Here is a 26,080-nt window from a genome sequence, read left to right as displayed (position 1 = left end):
CTATCGATCTCTGCATGTTTGCTGAAACATTCAGTATTATGGGACAGATCAGATGAGAAGCTCTTCCTTCATCAGCCAAAATGAAGAGACTTCTTGGTGACCTTACCCAGCTATTATATTTTCTAATGTGTTTCGAGCAGTGGTTTGATTTTGCTGTTGTTTCCATCAGAAAGACATTCAATGGGTCCGGTGGCTCAGTTAAGGGTGGCAATCACATTTGTACAATACATCCAAGCTGGCTCTTTTTGTTCCACTTTCTTCCATCACAATGTTCACATGTATCTGATTTGCTGCCAATATCATATTCTGGGTCTGACTCATAATTATGATGAGGATCACAGATGAAAGCTTCTTTAAAGGGTCTTTAGCATTGGTTCCTCTTGCGTTCTGTCACTTTCTGTCAACATTTTGCTCTCTTGATTCTGGCCTTCTCATCTTTCCTGGCTGTGCAGGCAGCCCGCCCGTCGCCTGTCCCTCTCCTTACCAAGCAACAATATGCAATATCTCAGAATGCAACTTACATGAAACAAACAAAATATGAACAAAAGTTGGGGATATGTTACTTAGATTGTGTCACAATCTTACCTGGACTGTAGGTTAAGGTTGGTTAATGCTTGTCCGAGTTACGGTATCAACGGGGACACAAAATAGGCAGGGACATGAGATGTCCTGCTAGGAGACCAAAGCCCCCTTGGTTGGAACAATTTCCCTATGACACGTCCCTTGTCCAAGGTATCATCCTACCACATTTGGTGGAAATTGTCCTCAGGGCCATGGAGGGGTTTGTCACCGAACAGATAAACATAAATGTGTACAACTCCTAATTCTTGTGCACTGTACTTCTATCTTTAACAATCCATGCATCCATACCCTAAATCTCCCTATTTCTCTAATCTGTTAGGGTCCTTAACAATTAGGGTATAGTTCCTTTTACTGCTCTTTTTCCCAAATTGTACTTTGCCCTTCTCTGCATTGAGCTACATCTGAATCTCTGCGCTTGAGGCTGTAACCCTAAGGTGGAACGGTAAAAGACTGTGGTTCTGTCTGAGAGTTTTGTCTGTGCGTTCTGTCTGTGAGTTATGGCTGTGTATTTTGTCTGTGCGTCTGTCTGTGAGTTTTGTCTGTGTATTTTGTCTGTGCGTCTGTCTGTGAGTTTTGTCTGTGAGTGTTGTCTGTGTATTTTGTCTGTGCGCTTTGTCTGTGTGTTTTGTCTGTGCGTTTTGTCTGCCTTTTGCCTGTGCGTTTTGTCTGTAAGTTTTGTCTGCGTGTCTGCGTGGGTTTCCTCCGGGTGCTCCGGTTTCCTCCCACAGTCCAAAGATGTGCGGGTTAGGTGAATTGGCCAATGATAAATTGCCCTTAGTGTCCAAATTGCCCTTGGTGTTGGGTGGAGGTGTTGAGTTTGGGTAGGGTGCTCTTTCCAAGAGCTGGTGCAGACTCAAAGGGCCGAATGGCCTCCTTCTGCACTGTAAATTCAATGATAATCTATGATTAATCTAGGACAAAGGTTCGGCACAACATCGTGGGCCGAAGGGCCTGTTCTGTGCTGTATTTTCTATGTTCTATGTCTGTGCCTTTTGTCTGTGCGTTTTGAGGCAAGTGTAACAGATTTGGTAGGCTCAGTGTTAATAATCTGTTGATCCTATGGCTTTAATGACCTGTTGTTCCTATTGTAGCAATGGAATTGTTGGCTCTGAGTTTCTGACCCCCAATTCTGTTGGAAACAACCTCGACTCAACAGCTCCTCACCGATATTTGAAAGTTGGAGCTTACTGTGCACAAAACTGAGGGGTTGGGGGATGGGATTGGTTCAGACTGCAGAGTTGCGGAAGTATACGGTCCAGAAAAAAGTTATGATTCACGAGATGAATACAATGAGATTGTTGATGGGCATGGGGGAAATGGAGAACAGTCAAAGCCAGACATTTCTAACAATGGGTAAGCACAGTCAATGGCTAAGGCAGGCAGCAAAGGAATCAGCAAATTGTTTCTTCAGAGTTCCAGCAGCAGAGCTTAAGCACATCACACTAGCATCAAAACACAAAATAACGGGAAAAGAAAGCTTTACCAGTAATTTATTCTCTCTGCTGCTGAAACCCTCATTCAATGCCTTTGTTCCTTCTCGACTTGACTATTCTGTACACTCCTGGACAGGGTCCCGCATTCCACCCACGGTTAACTGAGGTCACCCTAAACTCTGCTCCGCATGTCTTAACTCACACTGCGTCTCGTTCACCTCTGACCCCGCACCACCACCCCCACCCACCCGCCCCCACCCCATCCCCCAAAACCACAGTGGGTCTCGTCAGTATCTGGAAGAAAAAGGGCTATGTTTATATTTTAGGTGCAGTACAGTCACTAACCAAAAGACTTCCATCCAATGTATTAGTGGGATTGATATTCTGGTGCTGTCACACGTGAAACTGGATGTGTCCCAGGTGTACCTCAGGGTGAATTTTGTCTGTCTCTATTCCGTATCCTGGGGGATACAATTATTAACATGACGAGCAGAGTATTACTTCAATGGAGAACAACAAAGAATGCTGAGGTGCAGAGAAATCTAGGTGTTCTTGTGCATGAGTCACAAGAGGTTAGTATGCAGGTGCAAGAGGGGTAACGGAACGCTATCCTTTATTACGAGAAGAATTGAACATTAAAGTAAGGATGTTATGCTTCAGGACATTGGTGAGACAGCATCTCGAATGCTCTGTGCAGTTTTAGACCTCCTCAGTTAAGGAACAATGTAAATACATTGGAGACAGTTCAGAGGAAGTTTACTAGATTCATACCTGGAAGGAGCGGGCTGACTTGTGAGGACAGGTTGGACAGACTGGGCCTGTTTCCACTGGAGTTTAGAAGAGTGAGGAGTGACTTGATTGATGTATACAAGATCCTGAATGGTATTGATAAGGTGGACGTGGAAAGGATGTTTCTTCTTGTGAGCGAGTCCAGAACTAGTGAGCATTGTTTTAAAATGAGCACAGAGATGAGGAGATTTTTTTTTCTCTCAGAGAGTTGTGTGACTTTGGGTCTTTCTGCCTCAGAAGGTGGTGGGGTCAGTGAATATTTTTAAGGCAGAGGTAGATTCTTGTTGGTCAGGGGAATGGAAAGGTTATCAGAGGCAGGTGGAGAATATGGAACTCAATACCAACAGATCTTATTGAATGGTGGAACAGGCTTGAGGGGCTTCTGCTCCTATTTTGTATGTGCAAATGTATGATAAGAGCAAATACCTAATACTACAGGGACATCCACCCACCCATAATACTGCCAAGGTTTCAGATTGGCACCTTGCCCATTTGTAAGTGAAGGGATGGGTTGGTATTTTGTTTCCTCTTAGTGGGGTCCACATGCAGCTCAGCATGGCATAGATGTTGATGTTCATATTGACTATTGATGGGATTTCCAGGAGAAGCATTAGCCCTTCCCTTTTCCCCATCTCCCACGCATGCCCTCAAACATATTTCGGGATGGAGGTGTTGATGTAGAGAAACCATTTTCCTGTGGTGTTCATTTGTTCAGTATTTGATTGTGTTTGTCTCGTATCCATTCTGTGTGATTCGTTAAGCCTAGGTGTGGTCACTAAGGAAAATAAATCAAATGTTAGGCAAACTGTTGTAAGCATGAGAGAAGAGAAATTTTAAAACACTGTAAATAAACCTCTTGGTGCAAACAAGCTGGTGTATCATCTCTGCATATCTCCAAGGAATAAAATACAGCACATCCTGATGGACACCCCAACGGCATCAGTCTGCTTAGCCCACGTACAGCCAGAAGCACAGGCTGACAGTGTCACCCAGAGGCAGTCGTTCTCCAGGCTGCCAGTGTCACCAGAGGCAGTCATTCTCCAGGCTGCCAGTGTCACCAGAGGCAGTCGTTCCCCAGGCTGCCAGTGTCACCAGAGGCAGTCATTCTCCAGGCTGCCAGTGTCACCAGAGGCAGTCATTCTCCAGGCTGCCAGTGTCACCAGAGGCAGTCGTTCCCCAGGCTGCCAGTGTCACCAGAGGCAGTCATTCTCCAGGCTGCCAGTGTCACCAGAGGCAGTCATTCTCCAGGCTGCCAGTGTCACCAGAGGCAGTCGTTCCCCAGGCTGCCAGTGTCCCCCAGAGGCAGTCATTCTCCAGGCTGCCAGTGTCACCAGAGGCAGTCGTTCCCCAGGCTGCCAGTGTCACCAGAGGCAGTCATTCTCCAGGCTGCCAGTGTCACCAGAGGCAGTCGTTCCCCAGGCTGCCAGTGTCCCCCAGAGGCAGTCATTCTCCAGGCTGCCAGTGTCCCCCAGAGGCAGTCATTCTCCAGGCTGCCAGTGTCACCAGAGGCAGTCGTTCCCCAGGCTGCCAGTGTCACCAGAGGCAGTCATTCTCCAGGCTGCCAGTGTCCCCCAGAGGCAGTCGTTCCCCAGGCTGCCAGTGTCACCAGAGGCAGTCATTCTCCAGGCTGCCGGTGTCACCAGAGGCAGTCATTCTCCAGGCTGCCAGTGTCACCAGAGGCAGTCATTCTCCAGGCTGCCAGTGTCACCAGAGGCAGTCATTCTCCAAGCTGCCAGTGTCACCAGAGGCAGTCATTCTTCAGGCTGCCAGTGTCACCAGAGGCAGTCGTTCCCCAGGCTGCCAGTGTCACCAGAGGCAGTCATTCTCCAGGCTGCCAGTGTCACCAGAGGCAGTCATTCTCCAGGCTGCCAGTGTCACCAGAGGCAGTCATTCTCCAGGCTGCCAGTGTCACCAGAGGCAGTCATTCTCCAAGCTGCCAGTGTCACCAGAGGCAGTCATTCTCCAGGCTGCCAGTGTCACCAGAGGCAGTCGTTCCCCAGGCTGCCAGTGTCACCAGAGACAGGCATTCTCCAGGCTGCCAGTGTCACCAGAGACAGTCATTCTCCAGGCTGCCAGTGTCACCAGAGGCAGTCATTCTCCAGGCTGCCAGTGTCACCAGAGGCAGTCATTCCCCAGGCTGCCAGTGTCACCAGAGGCAGTCATTCCCCAGGCTGCCAGTGTCACCAGAGGCAGTCATTCTCCAGGCTGCCAGTGTCCCCCAGAGGCAGTCATTCCCCAGGCTGCCAGTGTCACCAGAGGCAGTCATTCTCCAGGCTGCCAGTGTCCCCCAGAGGCAGTCATTCCCCAGGCTGCCAGTGTCACCAGAGGCAGTCATTCTCCAGGCTGCCAGTGTCACCAGAGGCAGTCGTTCCCCAGGCTGCCAGTGTCACCAGAGGCAGTCATTCTCCAGGCTGCCAGTGTCACTAGAGGGGCCAGTCATTCTCCAGGCTGCCAGTGTCACCAGAGGCAGTCATTCTCCAGGCTGCCAGTGTCCCCCAGAGGCAGTCATTCTCGAGGCTGCCAGTGTCACCAGAGGCAGTCATTCTCCAGGCTGCCAGTGTCCCCCAGAGGCAGTCATTCTCCAGGCTGCCAGTGTCACCAGAGGGGGCAGTCATTCTCCAGGCTGCCAGTGTCACCAGAGGCAGTCATTCTCCAGGCTGCCAGTGTCACCAGAGGCAGTCATTCTCGAGGCTGCCAGTGTCACCAGAGGCAGTCATTCTCCAGGCTGTCCTGATGCTGCTGCCCCTGGGCACCAACTAAACAGCTTTTCAAATGCATCTCGATTTACTTTAACTCTGCTGCAAGGTAGTGCAGCATTTGTTAAACTGACGACGCCTATTGAGGATGGGCATTGCACAGTCCCTAACTGCTTTGCACTTATCAGCAAATGACAGTATTTGATAGGTGCTCTATTTAGGAAACATTTTATTCATGTTGTACCGCACCAGTACTGAAATCAGCTTTGAAAGCTGCAGGTTAATTTTTTTAATATACTTTGTGGTTTGGGCGGGGGCCAGCAAAGCCATTTCCCTAATTTTGGCCACATGCTCACTCCTCAAAATCAGGGGAGTTCGAGTGGGCCAGCCATCAAGTTATTAATGACGAAGCTGAAGCAATAACTTGCTCATTTGTAGGTATTTCTCTATCACTCTGTCAGTGACTACACTTTGACCTCCGAGGTTGTAAGTTCACTCCAGAGACTTCAGTACATAATCTAGGCTGACACCTCAGCGAGTACCGAGTGAGTGCTGTACTGTCGCAGATGAAATCTGAGAAGATCTCAGGTGAGGCCTCACCTGCCCTTTAAGTGTGAGACGTAAAAGATCCCACCGCAGTAGACGATGAAGAGCAAGGGAGGCCGGGCCAACGATGAAGATCAAGGGAGGCCGGGCCAATATTTATCCTTCGGCCTACAGCACTAAAGCAGGTTATCTGCTCATTATTTAATTGCTGATTTTAGGACCTTGCTGCATACAACAACCACACTTTGAAAACACCTCATTGGTTGAAAAGCTCTTGGGAGGCACAGTAAAAATACACATTCTTTTTTTCTGTGACAGCCTTCTGTCGGAATCTGAAATTGCATTGGTACCAATGCTTGTGAGGAAGCGTTGTAATATCATTAAATACTGCACAAACCTGCAGCATCGAAAGCGAAGCTTCAAGATCAGTAACCGTCACTGGTGACAAAATAAGCACACTGCAGTAGATGGTTCTGCAGGCTCCAAAACACTGAGCGCCAGAAGGTACTTAGAAAAGATCTTTTTGTTCCTGAAATAAAGACACCAGAAGTTGCAAGGTCACCGCCATGCAAGTCCTATGTGAGTTGCAAGCTACTCAGAACCATTAAGCTAGTTATTGTGAGTATTGAAATGGTTAGCAGCACGGTTTAATTGCACGGTTAACCTGACACCCATGTGACTAGAATGAACTCGCACAAAGAGATCAAAGGAAAATTCCACAGCACTCTTTAACTCAGCCTTGAATACACATCTGGCTGAATTTCAGTTCTCTGCCCAGCTTCAAATGGGTCTGTCTGAATGGGCCGCTTCCCCTCTGCCAGATGGCCAGTCATTCCATTTCCCATTGAAAAAACACACACACACACTTGAATAGTTTCTGCCACATGTTTCTGAGCACAGTGACAGACCAAAGTGGAGTAGCCCATTAAGATGGCCTGAATGGAAAGCATTTGCAGATATGGAGAGAATGTGTTTGTGTTTGGGGGCATGTGTGTATGATATGTGTGCGTGCATGTGTGAACGTGTCTGAACAGTGCCAGTGTACAAATAAACCTGCACCTATACCGGTTTAGCTCAATTGGCTGGACAGCGGGTTTGTGATGATGAGTGAGGCCAGCAGCGTGGGTTCAGTTCCCGTACCGGCTGAGGTTATTCATGAAGGCCCTGTCTTCTCAACCTCGCCTGAGGTGTGGTGATCCTCAGGTTAACTCACCACCAGTCAGCCTGTGGTTATCCGGGACTAAGGCAACTTACATCTGGGCCTGTATGTATATTGTCTTGTTTTGCTATGTTTTAATGCATACACGTAGGTACTTGTGCATGTGTGCACCTGACTCAATGGGCGAGATTCAACTAAATGGGCACAGAGTCCCATAGCGTGTGCGTTTAGACGTGTGTTTCCCGGCGCTCGCAGCCCCGAGAAACACATGGTTATACAATACCACTCGCGTTAAACAATGGGCCGCAGTGGGGAACACGCGACCGAGGCCACACAAAGTCCTGTTTTCCACAGCGAGGAGCTCCTCTCGCCGGGATCGCATTGGATCTTGCGAGGCATTGCGAGCCGGGGAGGTCTCAGCTTTTATCGGCCACGCTGCGCTGCAGCGAGCTGCTTTTTGGGCGCAGCGTGGCCATTGGATTGCGCCCTCTGACTGTATGCTTATGTTTCCGAAGGGTAATCTAAATATTATTTGGGATCTGTTGATAACTCTGACATTGCTGTTTTCAATTTGATCAATAATCTATGATCATGGGTGGAATAGTGCTGGGTGCATTGGTGCCAGCAAATGTGGAAAGCTGCAGAACAGTGACCTCTGCTGGAGAGTGTGCATAGGTGGATGCTGGAGGTGAACAGCAGACTTGACCGTGATGCCGAGTGGCGAATCTGTGGAAATCTTTACCGCAGAGGCTGAGTCATTAAGTACCACAAGGCTGAGGTAGACAGATTTTTAATCAGTATGGGAATCAAGGATTATGGGGATAAGGCGGGAAATTGGAGTTGAGGATTATCATCAGATTAGCCGAGATCTCATCAAGCAGACCCGATGGGCCGAGTGGCCTACTTCTGCCCCGACATTTTACGATCAGTTAAAATAACTGAGCACCTTCTAGGATCACACTGCAAACTGGCCCCTTGAATGAAGCATAGGAGTGGGAGTTACCATCTTCAGGAATGGTGAAGGATCGCAATGGGTGAACAGAGGAAGAAGGACGAACTATCTAAAATGAGTGAATGCACGCGAGCGCACAAACAACGGCCACACAGACATTTCCTTTATTACTGCACTCTTTCCTCCCCTTTAATCCTCACCAGGAATTAATCCCTGTTTAAAAATCATAAATGGCCTCCTCCTGAAGTCTTAATCCTGGGTTATCCCATGTCCCCCTCTCTTGATGTGCTCCACAATGCATTTGAAGAATAACATGTTGTACCTCACGGAATGCTGAATGGTTCTTCTCTGGTGTATTTATCAGAGGCATTCACCATGTCTGGCACCGTAGCACAGTGGTTAGCACTGTTGTTTCACAGCTCCAGGGTCCCAGGTTCGATTCCCAGCTTGGGTCACTGTACGGAGTCTGCACATTTTCCCCGTGGCTGCGTGGGTTTCCTCTGGGTGCTCCGGTTTCTTCCCACTGTCCCAAAAGACGAGCTGTTCGGCAATTTGGACATTCTGAATTCTCCCTCCGTGTAGCCAAACAGGCGCCGGAATGTGGCGACAAGGGGCTTTTTACAGTAATTTTGTCGCAGTGTTAATGGATGCCTACTCATGGCAATAAAGATTATTATAAAAATCTGTTGATCGAGGAGGATGTTATTCCACATTCCCAAGTTCAGGGTGGTTTGAAATTCTGAGCAGGTTATGGTAGTTAGTCAATGTTATTAAACTGAAAAGACAGTAGAAAATATCTGTCATCGCCTGGAAAACAAAAGGACAGCTTAGTCCTTTGGGTGGAGAGGTGATATCAGAAGAGAAAACCAAACTTGTTTAGATACCAGCATCAAGCAAGTCAATAGAATTGCTCAAGGGGTCCGATAATCATTTGCTGAAGCATAAACTATATAAATTGCCTGTAAAACATTGCACCAAAGTGAAATGGACCCTCATTATCCAGATCATTATCAGAATCTAAACTGACTCGCCAGAGGAGTACCGAGGGTGTGCTGCACTGTCAGAGGTGCTGGCTTTAGGATTAAAAAAAAAAATTAGAGTACCCAATTATTTTTTTCCAATTAAGGGACAATTTAGTGTGGCCAATCCACCTACCCTGCACATCTTTGGGTTGTGGGGGAGAAACCCACACAGTCAAGGGGAGAATGTGCAAAGTCCACACGGACAGTGACCCGGGGCCGGGATCGAACCTGGGTCCGGAAGGAACCTTGGTCCTCAGCGCCATAGGCAGCAGTGCTAACCATTGTACCACCGTGCCGCCCATGTACTGGCTTTAGGATGAGATGAGTTCAACTGCAGCCCCGCCTGCCCTTTCATGAGGGCATAAAAGACCCCACAGCACTATTTGAAGAAGAGCAGGTAGGTTCTCCCCATTTATCCCTCAATCGGCAATACTAAAGATACGTTTTCTGGCCAACGTCACAATATTGTTTGTGGGATCTTGCTGTGTACTAACAGCCGCTATGTTTCCTACCTTCCAATGGTGACTACACTTCAAAAAGTACGCCATCTGCTGTAATGCATTTTGGTACATTCTGGAATCTTGGCAGGTACGAGAAAAATAAAAGTTTTTCTTTTGATTACTGTGCTCTTAACATGGCATCTCCCAAACCTTTTCCCCGATGTGACCCGATCTTAATACCTCAGAATTTGTGTGACCCCAGAGTAAAAATTGGGGAGCAGGGGAGGGGGGTGTTGTGTGGGATCGTCAGGATTTAGAGAGTTGCTGAGATTTAGAGGGTTCAGGATTTAGAGAGTTGAGAGGAGGGGGCCCGGTTAAAACTGCTGGATTTGTCCTGAAAAAGGCGAAGACCCACTTTTCTACAGGCTGCGGCTCGAGCACCAATTACACCTCTCGGAGAAAGACAGCCATGACTGACAACGAGAGGAAAAACACAAACCTTCAAATGGACCCCGCAGCCCTCCTAACTCGGTCCGTGTGGTGTAGGTGCCCCCACAGTGCTGTTTGGAAAGGATTCCAGGATTTTGTGGGAAGGAATGAGGGAGGTTTGCTCACTCTTAATGTTTGATGCCGAACAAGCAACACATGTCCATGAAAGGGAGATCGAGGGAACAAGTTGATGAAACGTTCACTGATGAGCATGTTCAACAGAATTTTAGGCTGGTAGAAATGAAAGTACTCCCCAGGGAGCAGCATTATATTGGCTAATTGGTCCTTACTTACAGCATTTATTGATTTTTAAATAGCAGAATGGAATGAGATCACCGTCTGTCTCAGATGGTACTGATGCTGTAGGTTCTAATGACCTTGTAAAATAGAGGGTTCACTGTGACTGAAGCAACTCTGCAGCACTGCAGTGTTCTTACTGCAGCTGAATGTGATAAATTACAGTTAATAGTCCTGTATGAGTAAACGTTCAAAGAAAACATGTAGGTCACTACTAAATATTACGAGGAGCCTCGGGGCTGATGTTCGGTGTTACCAGTGAGGAGTCCCCACCTAAAGAGCATCAATGCAGGCTGTATGTACATGGCCAGCGGACAGTGTTACTGATGGGTAAGGTTGGTCCTGTGAAGCCAACAGCACCAGAAAAAGTAAACCCCACATACTAGCATTGCGTTTACTGTCTAAGGCAACTCAGTCCCAGTGCTGTAGAGTGCCAAGGATGTGGTTTTCTCCACTGCTAATGGCAAACACCAGCACCACCACTGCCAACACCAGACATGTTCTGGTTCTGCGGATCTGCAACTTTTTAGCTCCTACATGTAGAAGTGCACACTCTGTCGTGCTAGCTCATCCCCCTCCAATACTGCCTATTCTGGGATTTAACAGGATCTAACGGTACAGTCACACTCCACGAGCGTAGCTAAAGCCACATCACAGTGATACCAACTTAGCGTGTAATCGGCTTTGGAAACTCCAACCAGGGGAATTTTGGGATTCTCACTCTGCTTCAGGCTTGTATCAAGCTGGACGCAGGCAATGAATGCTTGCTGCATCTACATTCCAACTGCAACATCAGTCAGAAGCCACTCTGTATCAAATTGCATTGACAGTTGGGCAGCACGGTCGCACAAGTGGATGGCACTGTGGCTTCACAGCGCCAGGGTCCCAGGTTCGATTCCCCGCTGGGTCACTGTCTGTGCGGAGTCTGCATGTTCTTCCCGTGTCTGCTTGGGTTTCCTCCAGGTGCTCCGGTTTCCTCCCACAGTCCAAAGACGTGCAGGTTAGGTGGATTGGCCACGATAAATTGCCCTTAGTGACCAAAAAGGTTAGGAGGGGTTATTGGGTTACTGGGATAGGGTGGAAGTGAGGGCTTAAGTGCGTCGGTGCAGACTTGATGAGCCAAATGGCCTCCTGCACTGTATGTTCTATGTTCTGTGACAGTATGAATTCTTCCTCGGTTTGCTTGTGGTTTTAATACTTCAGACAGGCAAAAATGTAAGGGCAGGGTACGAGGGCCCACTCAACTTGATCACATTTAATTGCAGGATGAATGTTCCCAATCAGATCGGGCCAATGTGCTAACCTGTTCTTCTCTCTCTCTCCCTCCGGTCACCTTGATGTTCTCCAATCAAATCTCTATAGACTCTGCTACAGGTAGGTGCAAAAGAAATCCTGTTGCTACCTCTGTAGTGTGTTCCTTTCATCTAATGTTTTTTTCAAAAAGCCAAACAGTGAAGCAAGGTTGGTAAGAGCCTACATAAAGATGGGGAGAGGAGGAGGTTAAAGGTTTCTGCAAGACACTTATAGGTGCCGACTTTCCTCTGCTCACACAAGGGAATTGCTGAGCCAATCTTAGCTGAACCTGTTTGGTTCCTGTGTTTTTTTTAATAAATGTTTTTTATTGGGTTTTTGAACAAAGTATATTTGCCGTTACGTACACAGGATATGATAGAAGAAGAGGAGGGCACACACACACAGATCACAAAAGGAAAAAAAAAAGTCACAACACAAGAGAAATACAAAATCAAGTAAAGTAACTGGTCGGGTATTATGCACCCGCTCAACAGCAGCAACTCTGACGCTTGGCAAAATTATTTACACACATAAGTAGGCATCTGTTTGCGGGGGGGGGTGGGTGGGGAGGTAGATATACATTTGGGTGCCGGAGAGACAATTACAGAGGGCAATACTCGAACGGGTCTGGTGCTGGTGCTGTCCCTTGCTTCTCCCGGACGGATTTCGCAGCCGTTGTCGTCTCGTGCTCACTTCCGCCTCAGCCAGCCCTCCCGTCTTCCGCCTGTATTCTCCTTTTTCTCTGTTCCTGTGGATACCAAGTTTGTTAACGTTTCCCTGCACCCACCCCCCCCCCTCCCTGCCTCCCCCCTCCCTCCCTGCCTCTTCCCCCCCCTGACCTCCCTAACTCTCCTCTATTGTTCCCTCTTCCCCCCCCCCTCCCGGTTCCTGTGTTTAACCCATCTGAATGGGCTGGATCTGAGGAAAGATGTTCTTGCTCTGGAGGGAGTGCAGCAAAGGTTTACCAGACTGATTCCTGGGATGGCAGGATTGACGTATGAGGAGAGATTGAGTCGGTTAGGATTGTATTCGATAAAGCTCCGAAGAATGAGGGGGAATCTCATAAACCCATAAAATTCTAACAGGACTAGACAGTGTGGATGCAAGAAGAATGTTCCTGAGGGTGCGGGTGTCGAAATCCAGTGGCCACAGTCTGATGATATAGGGTAGACCATTTAGGACAGATATGAGGAGAAATTTCTTCACCCAGAGAGTGGTGAGCCTGAGTGGTGAACAGAAAGTGGTTGAGGCCAAAACATTGTTTGTTTTCAAGATGCAGTTAGATATAGCACTTAGGGTGAGGGGGATCACAAGATATGGGAGAAGGTGGGATTAGGCTATTGACTTGGATGATCAGCCATGATCATGATGAATGGCGGAGCAGGCTCGAAGGGCCGAAAGGCCTCCACCTGCTCCTATTTTCTATGTTTCTATGAGCACTAAGGAATACGGATTGGAAATGAGCACCAGATGAAAATAATGCCAGGGAATGAGCACCAAATGGGAATAGCACCTGGAATGAGCAACAGGTGGGAATACCACCTAACATCGAGCACCAGCTGGGAATGAGCACCATGTGGGAATACCGCCTAGGAACGAGCACCAGGTGGGAATGAGCACCAGGTGGGAATACCGCCTAACAACGAGCACCAGCTGGGAATGAGCACCATGTGGGAATAGCGCCTAGGAACGAGCACCAGGTGGGAATGAGCACCAGGTGGGAATACCGCATAGGACAAGCACCAGCTGGGAATGAGCACCAGATGGGAATACCACCTAGGAACGAGCATCAGCTGGGAATGAGCACCAGGTGGGATTACCGCCTGGGAACGAGCATCAGCTGGGAATGAGCACCAGGTGGGAATACCGCCTAGGAACGAGCACCAGCTGGGAATGAGCACCAGATGGGAATACCACCTGAAAACGAGCACCAGCTGGGAATGAGCACCAGGTGGGAATACCACCTGGGAATACCACCTGAGAACGAGCACCAGCTGGGAATGAGCACCAGGTGGGAATACCGCCTAGGAACAAGCACCAGCTGGGAATGAACACCAGGTGGGAATACTGCCTAGGAATGAGCACCAGTTGGGAATGAGCACCAGATGGGAAAACCGCCTAAGAAGGTGCACCAGCTGGGAATGAGGACCAGATGGGAATACCACCTAGGAACGAGCACCAGCTGGGAATGAGCACCAGATGGAAATACCACCTAGGAACGAGCACCAGCTGGGAATGAGCACCAGGTGGGAATACTGCCTAGGAACGAGCACCAGCTGGGAATGAGCACCAGATGGGACTACCACCTGAAAACGAGCACAGCTGGGAATGAGCACCAGATGGGAAAACCGCCTAGGAACGAGCACCAGCTGGGAATGAGCACCAGATGGGAATACCGCCTAGGAACGAGCACCAGCTGGGAATGAACACCAGGTGGGAATACCGCCTAGGAACGAGCACCAGCTGGGAATGAGCACCAGATGGGAATACCACCTGAAAACGAGCACAGCTGGGAATGAGCACCAGATGGGAAAACCGCCTAGGAACGAGCACCAGCTGGGAATGAGCACCAGGTGGGAATACCACCTAGGAACGAGCACCAGATGGGAATGAGCACCAGATGGGAATACCACCTGAAAACGAGCACCAGCTGGGAATGTGGGAATACCACCTGGGAATACCACTTGAGAACGAGCACCAGCTGGGAATGAGCACCAGGTGGGAATACCGCCTAGGAACAAGCACCAGCTGGGAATGAACACCAGATAGGAATACCACCTGAGAACGAGCACCAGCTGGGAATGAGCACCAGATGGGAATACCACCTAGGAACGAGCATCAGCTGGGAATGAGCACCAGGTGGGAGTACCGCCTAGGAACGAGCACCAGCTGGGAATGAGCACCAGATGGGCATACCACCTGAAAACGAGCACCAGCTGGGAATGAGCACCAGGTGGGAATACCGCCTAGGAATGAGCACCAGCTGGGAATGAGCACCAGGTGGGAAGACCGCCTTGTAACGAGCACCAGCTGGGACTGAGCACCAGATGGGAATACCGCCTAGGAACGAGTACCAGCTGGGAATGAGCACCAGGTGGGATTACCGCCTAGGAACGAGTACCAGTTGGGAATGAGCACCAGGTGGGAATACTGCCTAGGAATGAGCTCCAGCTGGGAATGAGCACCAGGTGGGAATACCGCCTAGGAACGAGCACCAGCGGGAATGAGCACCAGATGGGAATACCACTTAGGAACGAGCATCAGCTGGGAATGAGCACCAGGTGGGAATACCGCCTAGGAACGAGCACCAGCAGAAAATGAGCACCAGATGGGACTACCACCTGAAAACGAGCACCAGCTGGGAATGAGCACCAGGTGGGAATAAGCACCAGGTGGGAATACCACATAGAAATTATCATAGAATTTACAGTGCAGAAGGAGGCCATTCGGACCATCGAGTCTGCACCGGCTCTTGGAAAGAGCACCCTACCCAAGGTCCACACCTCCACCCTATCCCCATAACCCAGTAACCCCACCCAACACTAAGGGCAATTTTGGGCACTAAATACAATTTATCTTGGCCAATCCACCTAATCTTTGGACTGTGGGAGGAAACCGGAGCACCCGGATGAAACCCACGCACACACGGGGAGGATGTGCAGACTCCGCACAGACAGTGACCCAAGCCGGAATCGAACCTGGGACAAATGTGAAGCATTTGTGCTGTCCACAATGCTACCGTGCTGCCCTAAATGAATACCTTCAAGACCGGTGCAAATCCCTGGCTGGTTCTGCCACAGTTAACAACGAATCATGACCTTCAGCCTCAGGGTGGAGTCTGCCCTTCCCTGGATGGAATATTTAAAAACTTATTTTCAGTGGCAGATGCTGGAGGCAGCTCCTTTGTATTCCAAAGGTGGGAAAATGATATTCTGTTGTACCGAATCTTAGCCTGACCCCACCTGGGATTTTGTGTCCAATTCTGGATAGCTCACCTCAGGAAACATATATTATCCTTGGAAGGGGCTACAAGGTAGATTCACCAGAAACGTACCAGGGCTGAAAGTATTTATTGGCGAGGACAAGTTGCACCGAGAACATTTAGCAGAAAATCACGCTGCCTCACCGAACAAACCCTCGCCAGTGTTTTCTCCACACGAGCCACCTGATCAGAATTCATTTGAATGCAAACTTTACATTACGCCTCTTGCACGTTTTCGGAAATCATTTTTATAATTGTAAAACATCCACCACCCTCTACTTTAGCCTTCGGTCCCCTAGGCATTCCGCTATCTATAGCATGACACTTCTTTTAATGCCAAACACAGTCATTTTGTGACAATTTATCTGTAACACCTTCTAAAACTCCTCAACGTCCATTTATGCAATATCCAAGGCATTCTCTTTATCGCACTGTATTTGCCTCAATAAAATCAGTGAAATTAATCAAGCACCAGCTGACCGTCACAAATTGGTGCCGACCATCCCTCGAAACCCTGCTTTTACCCCACCTAAGACTTCAAAAGTCCTTTTTTACATCAGTTCCAACAGGGACCTTGACGTCAGCCTGCTCACCATCTCCTTCTCTGAATCTTTTCCACCTTCTGCATTCGGCGCCTGGGGGGGCAAAAGACCATTCGGGACCCCATGAGCTGGGGGATTGTGAGCCAGCTCCTGTGTGAGAGAATGGGTGGTCACAAGTGAGCCTGTGAACAGGGAGACATGGGTATTGTAGAATGCAACAGCGATTCTGTTGCAGTAGGTAATAAATAGTGAGGAGGGGTTATACATTCAACAGAGATTTCTCATCCCAGTCAAATCCCAGCAACGTTTTCACATCACTTTTGCACACGGATATTTGTTTGCCAACTGCAAACGGGAGCGTTTCGTGACAGAAGTTATGAATCCTGGTGGGATGGGAAAAGCACAAAATGGAATGCTGTGCATCATAGAAAATAGCAGCAGGCATAGGCCATTCGGCCCTTCGAGCCTGATCTATCTTTCAATATGATCATGGTTAATCCTCTAGCTCAATACCATACTCCCGCTCTCTCCCCATACCCTTTGATACTTTTAGGGCGCGATTTTCCCAAAAGGGAACAAAGTCCCCTAGTGGGTGTGTTCAGCTACGTGTTTCCCGGTGCTCGCAGTGCCAAGAAACACGTGGCTATTCAACGCGACCCACATTGAATAAGGGGCCTGAACGGGGAACGGGTGGCATAGGCCGCACACTGCCCCATTTTGTACAGTGTAGAGAGAGATCAAGATGCCATTTATAAATAGCGTCCTGATCTCCGAGGCCCCCAAATCGATCCCATTGTGGGCGACATTTACATCGCAACATCTCGCGAGATTGGGTTGGATCTTGCGAGGCACGACGAGCCGGGTAGACCCCGGGAGCGCAGTCTCCCGGCTTTCGTCGGCCACCCTCTGAGTGAAGCGGTTTCTCCTCATCTCAGTCCTAAATGGCCTACCCTGTATCCCGAGACTGCGACCCCTTGTTCTAGATTCCCCATATGGAGAAAACAGCATCCCTGCATCCAGTCTTGTCAAAATTCTTTACATTTCAATGAGATCCCCTCTCATTGTTCTAAATTCCAGTGAACAATGCGTTGTTGGCGTAACTACGCTAGGCTGCAGATAAAGTCATTTAATGCCAGCCAATTATAGCAAAAAGGACTGTCAAACTGATATAGGTTCAAACTAATATCCAGCACAGTATCAGAACAAAGAATTGCTGCTTGTACTGCTGCTGATTTCCCTGAGGAAGGTGCGCAGACTGGAGAGAGCTAGGGTTTTTCCACCCTGTCCCACCCAGCAAGATTAATGTGGGTGGTGGGTAATGTGGGTTACACTGGAGAATGACTACGTGATGCTCACTATGTGCAGAGGAAGAAAAAAGTCCTTCATTTCAATTTGAGATTAAACGTGGAGACGACAAATTATAATTTTCTTGGGAATCTGTGCCGAATTTACTTCAGTCATTTTTACACAGGTTGATGGTGATAATTGGCAGCTGTTTCCCCCCCCCCCCCCCCTTGACCTCAAAGCACTGTTATAGACAACACCCCCTTGACTTGAGCAACAGTGAGGCCACGCAAGCACCTTGTGTGGTTGTACCCAGTCACCGCAAGAGATGCACATGATTCAGATTCAGTTGTTTATTATAGAGCTAATTTCAACTGACTGGAGCTTTGACTGGCCTTTGCTTTTGATGCAATTTGTCAGCAAGATGTTTTAATACCTGTGGGTTTAGCAGCTTCTTTTGGGTTTGTTGTAATCCTCAGCATTGCTTTAGGGAGGCAATTCGATTTTCAGCATTTCCCCCCACCCCCAGCTGCATAAAGGAGAATGCGCATCAAACAATGGTGCACACTGCGGTCAGAGCTCATAATTCAACTGGTTAGCAGAGGTACCATTAGCTTGCGTATTGCTTGCCTCCTGCACAATGACAGTGGGCTCAGATAACTCTCTGAATCAATCTGTTTCGCGGGAGAAGGAGAGGACAGCAGCTGTGATTCTGTTTGCCTTTTATAATGGGTCAGCGCGAGGGAGGTTTTACAAATGAGGACGGGTGAAGTTCGAAGCCTGTCAGCTTCACGTTAAGTTTTTTTAAAACGCTTGCCCGACCTCCTCATGAGGGAAGAACACTGCCCGATGAGGCTCTTTAGTCAGGTTCCAGTTAACTGTTTCTCATGTATTTTCCGCAGACACGTTTTGCAGCATGTGCTACCAAGGTGAGGCAGGATGGAAATATTTCCATTCTGCCTCCCGCTCTAATAAGACAGGACCTGGCTGAAACAGCAGTGTGAAGCTTTGCGTGGTATCAGTTCCTTTGCAGTATAGAAGAATGTTGGACAGTGCCTGGCTCTTGCAAAACCATTAGCCTTTCTACGTTACAATACTGTCTCCTGACAGGTGGGCTGTCCCCATATCCCTGTTAGATGGGTGAGGAGATCTGTGCCTCCCAACTACCAACCCATTGTCCCAGCAGACTTGTTTTATACTCTTTTAAATAAACAATAAAATAAACTAATTAACAATTAACAAGAGTGTCAGCCCCTTCACAGGGAACCGCAATTTTAAAAAAATTCAAAGGAAAATTATCAATTAAATTAAAATATTGTTCCTGGGCTGACCATGCACTTCAGTTCACCGGTCGGGGAAGGCCTCAAGCCGGGGGACGGACTCTCTTTATATGTGCACTCAGTCCTTAATCAAACAATGCCCAAACATGGGGGCTGAAAATGTTTCAAATACAAAAACAAACCGCATCAGTCACCATGGGAGAAGGGGAGAAAATTGAGAGGAAAAATAAGTTTGGATTTTAATAAATAAATGGGGAAAAGTGACAGAAAGAATATTGGATTTACCATTTCCTTTGTGAGGAAAATAAGGCTTACTCAACAATTTGCATATAAATGGTAGATTTTTGCCTAGCAACAGACCTGTTACCAGCTGAACCAATTGGTACGATGATAATGATCTTAACTCTGCTTTTGCAGCACCATTTCTCACATCTGACATTGCAAAACCAGGCATTTTAATTTGTGCTGCTTGATTTATTTCTGACGAATTAATTCAAAATTGTGAGTGGTACATTTTGTGTCGAACAATTCAATTCTAATGCCATTGGAAAATGTCAATGTATTAAAACAACTGCCAATTAAGCCATCAAAGAGTTAATCTGACACGATATGTGCACTCAGTCCTTAATCAAACAATGCCCATCACGATACCCCTGCAGGTGAAAGAGCTTCTTTTCTCATAAAAATACCAAGTACATCTCTTCTTGAGATGGCTTCGCATTTCCTGGAACAATCTAAGAATCACACAAAAGAGAAGCCTTATGAAATCATCACAAATTGGCACTCAAGCACAAAAGTGGTCAAATGGTGGTTGGCACTGTTGCTTCGCAGCACCAGAGTTGCAGGTTCGATTCCCAGCTTGGGTCACTGTGCGGTGTCTGCACGTTCTCCCCGTGACTGCGTGGGTCTCCTCCGGGTGCTCCAGTTTCCTCCCACAAGTCCCAAAAGACGTGCTTTTAGGTAATTTGGACATTCTGAATTCTCCTTCCATGTACCCGAGCAGGCACCGGAATGTGGCGACTAGGGGCTTTTCACAGTAACTTCATTGCAGTGTTAATGTAAGCCTACTTTCCAAAGATGTGCAGGTTAGGTGGATTGGCCATGATAAATTGCCCTTTGTGTCCAAAATTGCCCTTAGCGTTGGGTGGGGTTATTGGGTTATGGGGATAGGGTGGAGGTGTTGACCTTGGGTGGGGTGCTCTTTCCAGGAGCCGGTGCGGACTCGATGGGCCAAAAGGCCTCCTTCTGCGCTGTAAATTCTATGATAATCTATGATAAAGATTTTTATTATTATTAGTGTGATGTTGGTGCCATTTGCTATGCACAGTGGTTAGTACTGTTGCCTCAAAGCACCAGGGACCCGGGTTCAATTCTGACCTTGGATGACTATGCGGAGTTTGCACGTTCTCCCCATGTTATGGTTTCCTCCGGGTGCTCCAGTCTCCTTCACAGTCCAAAGATGTGCAGGTTAGATGGATTGGCCATGCTAAATTGACCCTTAGTGTCCAACGGTTAAGTGAGATTACGGGGCTAGGCTGAGGAATTGGGCCTAAGTGGGGTGCTCTTTTGGAGGGTTGGCGCAAACTCAATGGGCCGAATGACTTCCTTCTGCACTGTAGAGATTCTATGATTTTATGATAAGGGGTTGTGTAGACACCCTATGGGTTCATTTATTTGGACTAGGTACATGGAAACATTTATACATAGATAGAAAGCTCGAAGACATTAGAAATAGAAAAGCAAAAGTGAAACTAAGACTGGATGGATCACATGACACACTTTCCCTCTAGTGATGTCATGTTGCTACCCCTTAAAGGCAGATTACAACAGTTGGGATGAGACATTGGGCTTTTGTACTTTGCCTGTAAAACTGCAACAAATACATAGCCCAACCCCTTGAGGAAAAATAAATAAACTTTGTTCATTGTGCTACTGGGCTGAATTTTGCCATGGAGACAGATGCAGGTTCAGAGGCAGCCCTACCGGCAATTTTAAGCAATCATGCCCACTCACTGGACTGAATGCTCCTGCAAGCAACAGGAATTTGATGTCAGGACCGTTCCCTGGTCCCGGCTCTGCTTTAGGTCATTGCGCGACATCCAGCTGAACTTCGCAGGAGGTGACTCGCTGGTGAGGTGATGGGTGTACTTGCGAAGCTGGAGTGAGACAGGGTGGGCCCCATTTCCAGAGAGCTTCTCATTTACAATCACCTCAGCTGTCCAATTTTCCCTGATACCTTACCGTGGCCCAAACTGAATCCCATGCAATATCTTCCAATACTGTCAGCACTCACAGTCCAACAACATTTGCTTCAACCATGGCAAGCCCGGGACATTGTACAAGCTTTGCTTTGCTGATTTACCCCGTTGAATGACTGACACTTCAACTGAGGCCTTGGGCCTCCTGCACCTCTGAAAAATACCTCTCAGTTGTCACCTTAAACGCCCTCATTGTCTGCCCACCACTGCTGGTCAGGAGACAGTCATTCCCGAGAAACCGCCTCCAGAAAGAATCGCACAGAAAAATCATCCCCTTGCTTAAAATTGCCGGTAGGGCTGCATCTGTCTCCATGGCAAAATTCAGCCCAGTGGCACAATGAACAAAGTTGATTTCTTTTTCCTCAAGGGGTTGGGGGTGGGGGGGATAAATGTGTTTTTCTTCACCGTGAGCCAACTTAGCGAGTGAGTCAGGAAAGAGCAAATGACCTGGAGCGTAGTTGCAGCTGGAAAAGTGAGAGTCACCTTCTGAGCTCCAGTTTTTTGTGGAGGCCCGAAGATGATTGATCCGTCATAAGAGTGGTTAGCAAATCGGTAACCACAGGCTAGATCAGTCAAAGTTCTCTTCAGGCAAGAGCCTGCTGTCACTCATTGTTTTTTCAAAGTTCAAATCAACATGTTCTTGCCTAGGCAGCATCAAATTTTCTGCAAGAGCGGTTCAAAATATTATACTGATTACTAGCCAGACTCTTGCAGGCTTCCCGCATTAAACACATTATAACAGCTGGTTTGATATGACAATTAGGATGTTAGCTGAATACCTACTTAGCTCCATGGCTATTTCTCTCCATCTGCCCAGCTCTTTAATGTTGCTGGTTCAAAAATCTCAAATAGACAAGTAATTTCTTTACATAAAAGAGAAATTGGGGTGTAGTGGCCACTTGCCCCTCCTGTTTATGTCGCGAGGCTAACCAGACTGGGACGGTGCCAGTGTGCATCGTTTTAGCTAATCTCAAATCAGGTTTGGAGATAGGGGGCCCCAACATCCCTGGCCAGAGGACGGAAGTCATACCAGTGCACCTCACTGGAATCAGGGATGCCTATTGGGAACTGGGCCACCTGATCTGCAATATTCCCAAACTGACCCAAATGAATAGCCCTCTGACACCCATCAACTAGATTTGCACATGACAACTGGTTCAGTATTGCACCTTTGCTCACTAAACCACCAAGAATTAAATCATGCTGCATATTCTGGGAAAGTGTTAAACCATTCTGATCACTTTAATTGAGGAATCAGCTTGTTATGGACAGTTTTCGAAGTCAATTACATGGGACCTGTTGTGAGGGTGGCAGACAGGGCAAATAACAAAATATTCAGATCTTACTGCACACCCTTCCCACTTAAAACAAAAAAGTCAGACATTAAAATGGAAAATGTTACAAGTACGTAAGTTCAGAATACGTCAACATCAACAATACCGGAAAGTTTGACAGCTTGGATTGCATATTTGTGTTACTGTGTTACTATAATCATAACTAAAACATATATGACTGACATAATTACATAATCAGAGTAATTTACATGTTAAAAATATTTTTTGTTAACACCAGTATGGATTTCACAAAAGTATGACTATTTGGCAAGAATTCATGAAAATAACAACTTATTTCTTCATCCTCCCACATACTTTCAATTAACCATCTGGCTTATTGGTCTGTGTTGGAATTTCCTTCCATTTCCATTAACTTGACTCAACATCTCTGACTCTTTCAAATCGGAACTTCAACTTTGACTATCAACCCCACTGAATGGTTGGCACTGTGACAGTGATTGATTTGTCTCAATCAAAGACCCTGATTCACTTTGGTTTTTTTAAATAAATTAAGAGTACTCAATTATTTTTTATCCAATTATAGGGCAATTTTAGTGTGACCAATCCACCTACACTGCACATCTTTGGGTTGTGGGGGTGAAACCCACGCAGACACAGGGAGAATGTGCAAACTCCACACACGCTAACCCGGGGCCGGGATCGAACCCGGGTCCTCTTTGCCGTGAGGCAGCAGTGCTAACCACTGTGCCACCGTGCCGACTCTGATTCACTTTGTTCTACCGGTGGATTCTATAATAGTGGCAAACTTTCAGTTTCTTTTTTTACTTTTGCTTTCTTTCTAACTTTCCCTTTGGGCTGTAGGAGGATTTGGACTAGAGGAGGTTTCTCATGCTCTCCCTTAGTCAGATTTACCCTTTAAAGCAAATGATCTACATGATACTGATGGAGTCGCTCTCCAATCTTCACTGGATATGTGCATATTAGTCTCTTTACAACAACTCCAATCATGTACTTCTCCTTACCACCTCAGTGATGTTTCACCATGACCTTCTGACCAGCACAATTCTCTATAAATCTCATGCCTCATATGTCATGACTCATCTTAATTTTGTCTTGCTTTTCTCTCACTTTATTACTGATGTCAGGCTTAAGCAAACTAAATCTTATCCTAGGAGTATGCTTAAAAACTAACTCGTAATGTGGGCAACGTGTTGAAGACTGTTTTTTTTCTGAAGAGAACAGAAGATTGTCCAGCTTGCATCAAAGAGAAGCATGGAAATAACTGCCTAGATTGACATCTAGCAAACATTTCTGCAAAGACCTCTTCACAATCTGGACTCTTCTTTCAGCAGCCCCATTTGTTGCTGGGTGATGTAGAGATATTAGAGCGTGTTTCACCCTATTCCTAGTCAGATTTATTTTAAACTCTTCTGATGTAAACTGTGGACCATTATCCAACATCAACACTTCTGCCGACCCGTAAATCGAAAACCAACTTCTCAAAACCTCAATAGTTTGGTACTTGACACAACGGGCGAGATTCTCTGGCCCCCCCTGCGCCATGTTTCTCAGCGGTTGGAGGCAGCCCACTGTTGGCTGGTAGAGGGATCTTCTGGTCCCGCCGCTGCCAATGGGTTTTCCCATTGAATCCACCTCATGCCACCAGGAAACCCATATCGGGAGGGTGTGTCATCGGCCTCAGCGGAAGATCCCGCCAGCGTGAAAAGCCAGATAATTTCACCCAACATATCCACTTACTTGAGCTATCCACCAAAATAACGTACTCTTTCCCTTCCATCTCAAAGAAGTCAACGTATTCTCGGTCCCACTGTTTTCTTGGTATGACCGTTGTTCTGAGACATATTTCACCACTTTTCACCAACATTTCAATATCTCTATTTACTATTGGATACCAAAAATTGCTTCTTGCTACTGTTTTCATATAGAGTATGAACAATCTGTCTCTAAACCTTGGCTAGGATTCCCGCTGTCCTTGTTGTGCATGCTTGGCTGAGAACCCAGAACAATAAAAGCATGAGTTTAGCAGGGATTGATAAGTGAAGAGATTTGTGACTTGGCTTGATTCACATCTTTAAGTGGCTGTAATAAGTTGTCATTGTTTTGAGATCTCTTTTGTCAATGTCTCAATGTTTAACTGGGCAAGGTTAAGAGTTCAGAATTGTTTGTAACCTCTGCCATTGATACTTTAAAAAAAAAAAATTTAGAGTACCCAATTCATTTTTTCCAATTAAGGGGCAATTTAGTGTGGCCAATCCACCTACACTGCACATCTTTGGGTTGTGGGGGTGAAACCCACGCAAACAACGGGAGAATGTGCAAACTCCACATGGACAGTGACCTAGGGCTGGGATTGAACATGGGACCTCAGCGCCGTGAGGCAGCAGTGCTAACCACAAGCCACCATGCTGCCTCTCTGCCATTGATACTTTAATGGTCTGTCTGACTGACACATTCTAGGATTGCAGGAATTGAGGAATTGCATTTTTAAAAATTCTGAATGGGCATTTTATTTTCTCAGCCATTCTCCATTTGCCATTGTTATTATGTGGCTCGTTGGTTATTTAGAGTGAATTCTGGTTAATGGGCATGGAAGGTGTAGAGTTGGCATTGAGTTAATATTGAAAGTATGAGATCCTGCTGGAGAGTGGCTGGGGGGCATGAGTTGGGGAGGGTATGGGGCCATGCGGAGTGGCTGGGGGGCAGGTGTTGGCATTGAGTTGGCATGGAGCTTATGAACGGCTATGTGGGTTGGATGGGGGTGATGAGGATGGGTGAGGGCTGAGGGGCCTTACTGTTTTTTATTACAACTGAGATAAAGGGCAGGATTTTCCAGTCCAGCCAGCGGTCAGCGTTGTCATGGGTGGGATGGGGCTCTCCAAATTTTCTTGTCCCACCCACAATGATCCCTGCCATTGCTGGGACTGGAGAATCGCATCTCGGCCTCATCCTGGCCGAGTCCCAGAGAACCAAGGCAAGCCTTCTAACCAGCCATCTGGGCACTCAGTCCTGTCTCAAGCAACCTGCCTCAGGTGCGAATATCTGGACCAGGAGGTTCCTTCCAGTGTGGCTTATGGTCAAATTCATAATGCTAGCAGTTCACAGCTGATAAAGAATAAAAGTTCATATGTGGAATTCATGACTGTTTTCTGACAGTGTATTAGGGATGCCTCAAAATGTGGCATTAATCTTGGCCCGATCATGACAAGTGACCCAAATAGCCCACTGTGAATGGAAATAGTGGGATCCTCAGGTAACAGTGAGCACAACATGACGAATCAAGACGCGATTTAGGATAAACTAGTGCTCCAATCAGTAAGTGGCTGCACAATTTAAAGGGACCAACTTGAAGAGAATATGAGGACCGCTTAAAAAATAACCAAAGGAGGGTGGGGCAGTACTCAGTGAAACTTCCATCCCAAGCAAACTGAATCTATTTAAGCAGATTCCACTGGGTGTGCAAGATCAGGGGCGGGATTCTGCGAACACCGGCGGGGCGGGCAACTCCAGCGTGAACCACTCTGGCGTCGGGCCATCCCGAAGGTGCGGAATCCTCCGCACCTTCAGGGGCTAGGCCAGCGCCGGAGTGGTTTGCGCTGCGCCGGCCGGCGCGGAAGGGGCTTGGCACCATGCCAACCGCCGGCGAAGGGCCTCCGCCAGTTGACGCATGTGCGGGAGCGCCAGCATGTGCTGGCGTCATCCCAGCGCATGCGCAGGGGGGTT

At 47.5% G+C, this 26,080-nt stretch overlaps 1 protein-coding gene across 1 annotated transcript in view; it reads left to right on the top strand.

Moving 5' to 3' along the window:
• The window catches only part of acap3a (ArfGAP with coiled-coil, ankyrin repeat and PH domains 3a), a 369,480-nt gene that overhangs the window by 298,845 nt on the left and 44,555 nt on the right, over nt 1–26,080 (top strand). Inside the window, exon 10 of the mRNA XM_072478219.1 lies at nt 11,768–11,779. Coding sequence (XP_072334320.1) covers nt 11,768–11,779 — 12 coding nt within the window. The remainder of the gene's footprint in view (nt 1–11,767; nt 11,780–26,080) is intronic.

The sequence above is a fragment of the Scyliorhinus torazame genome, chromosome 16 (assembly GCF_047496885.1).
Source record: "Scyliorhinus torazame isolate Kashiwa2021f chromosome 16, sScyTor2.1, whole genome shotgun sequence".
In the NCBI taxonomy this organism is placed as follows: Eukaryota; Metazoa; Chordata; class Chondrichthyes; order Carcharhiniformes; family Scyliorhinidae; genus Scyliorhinus; species Scyliorhinus torazame.
This window is presented reverse-complemented; position numbering and strand designations above follow the sequence as displayed.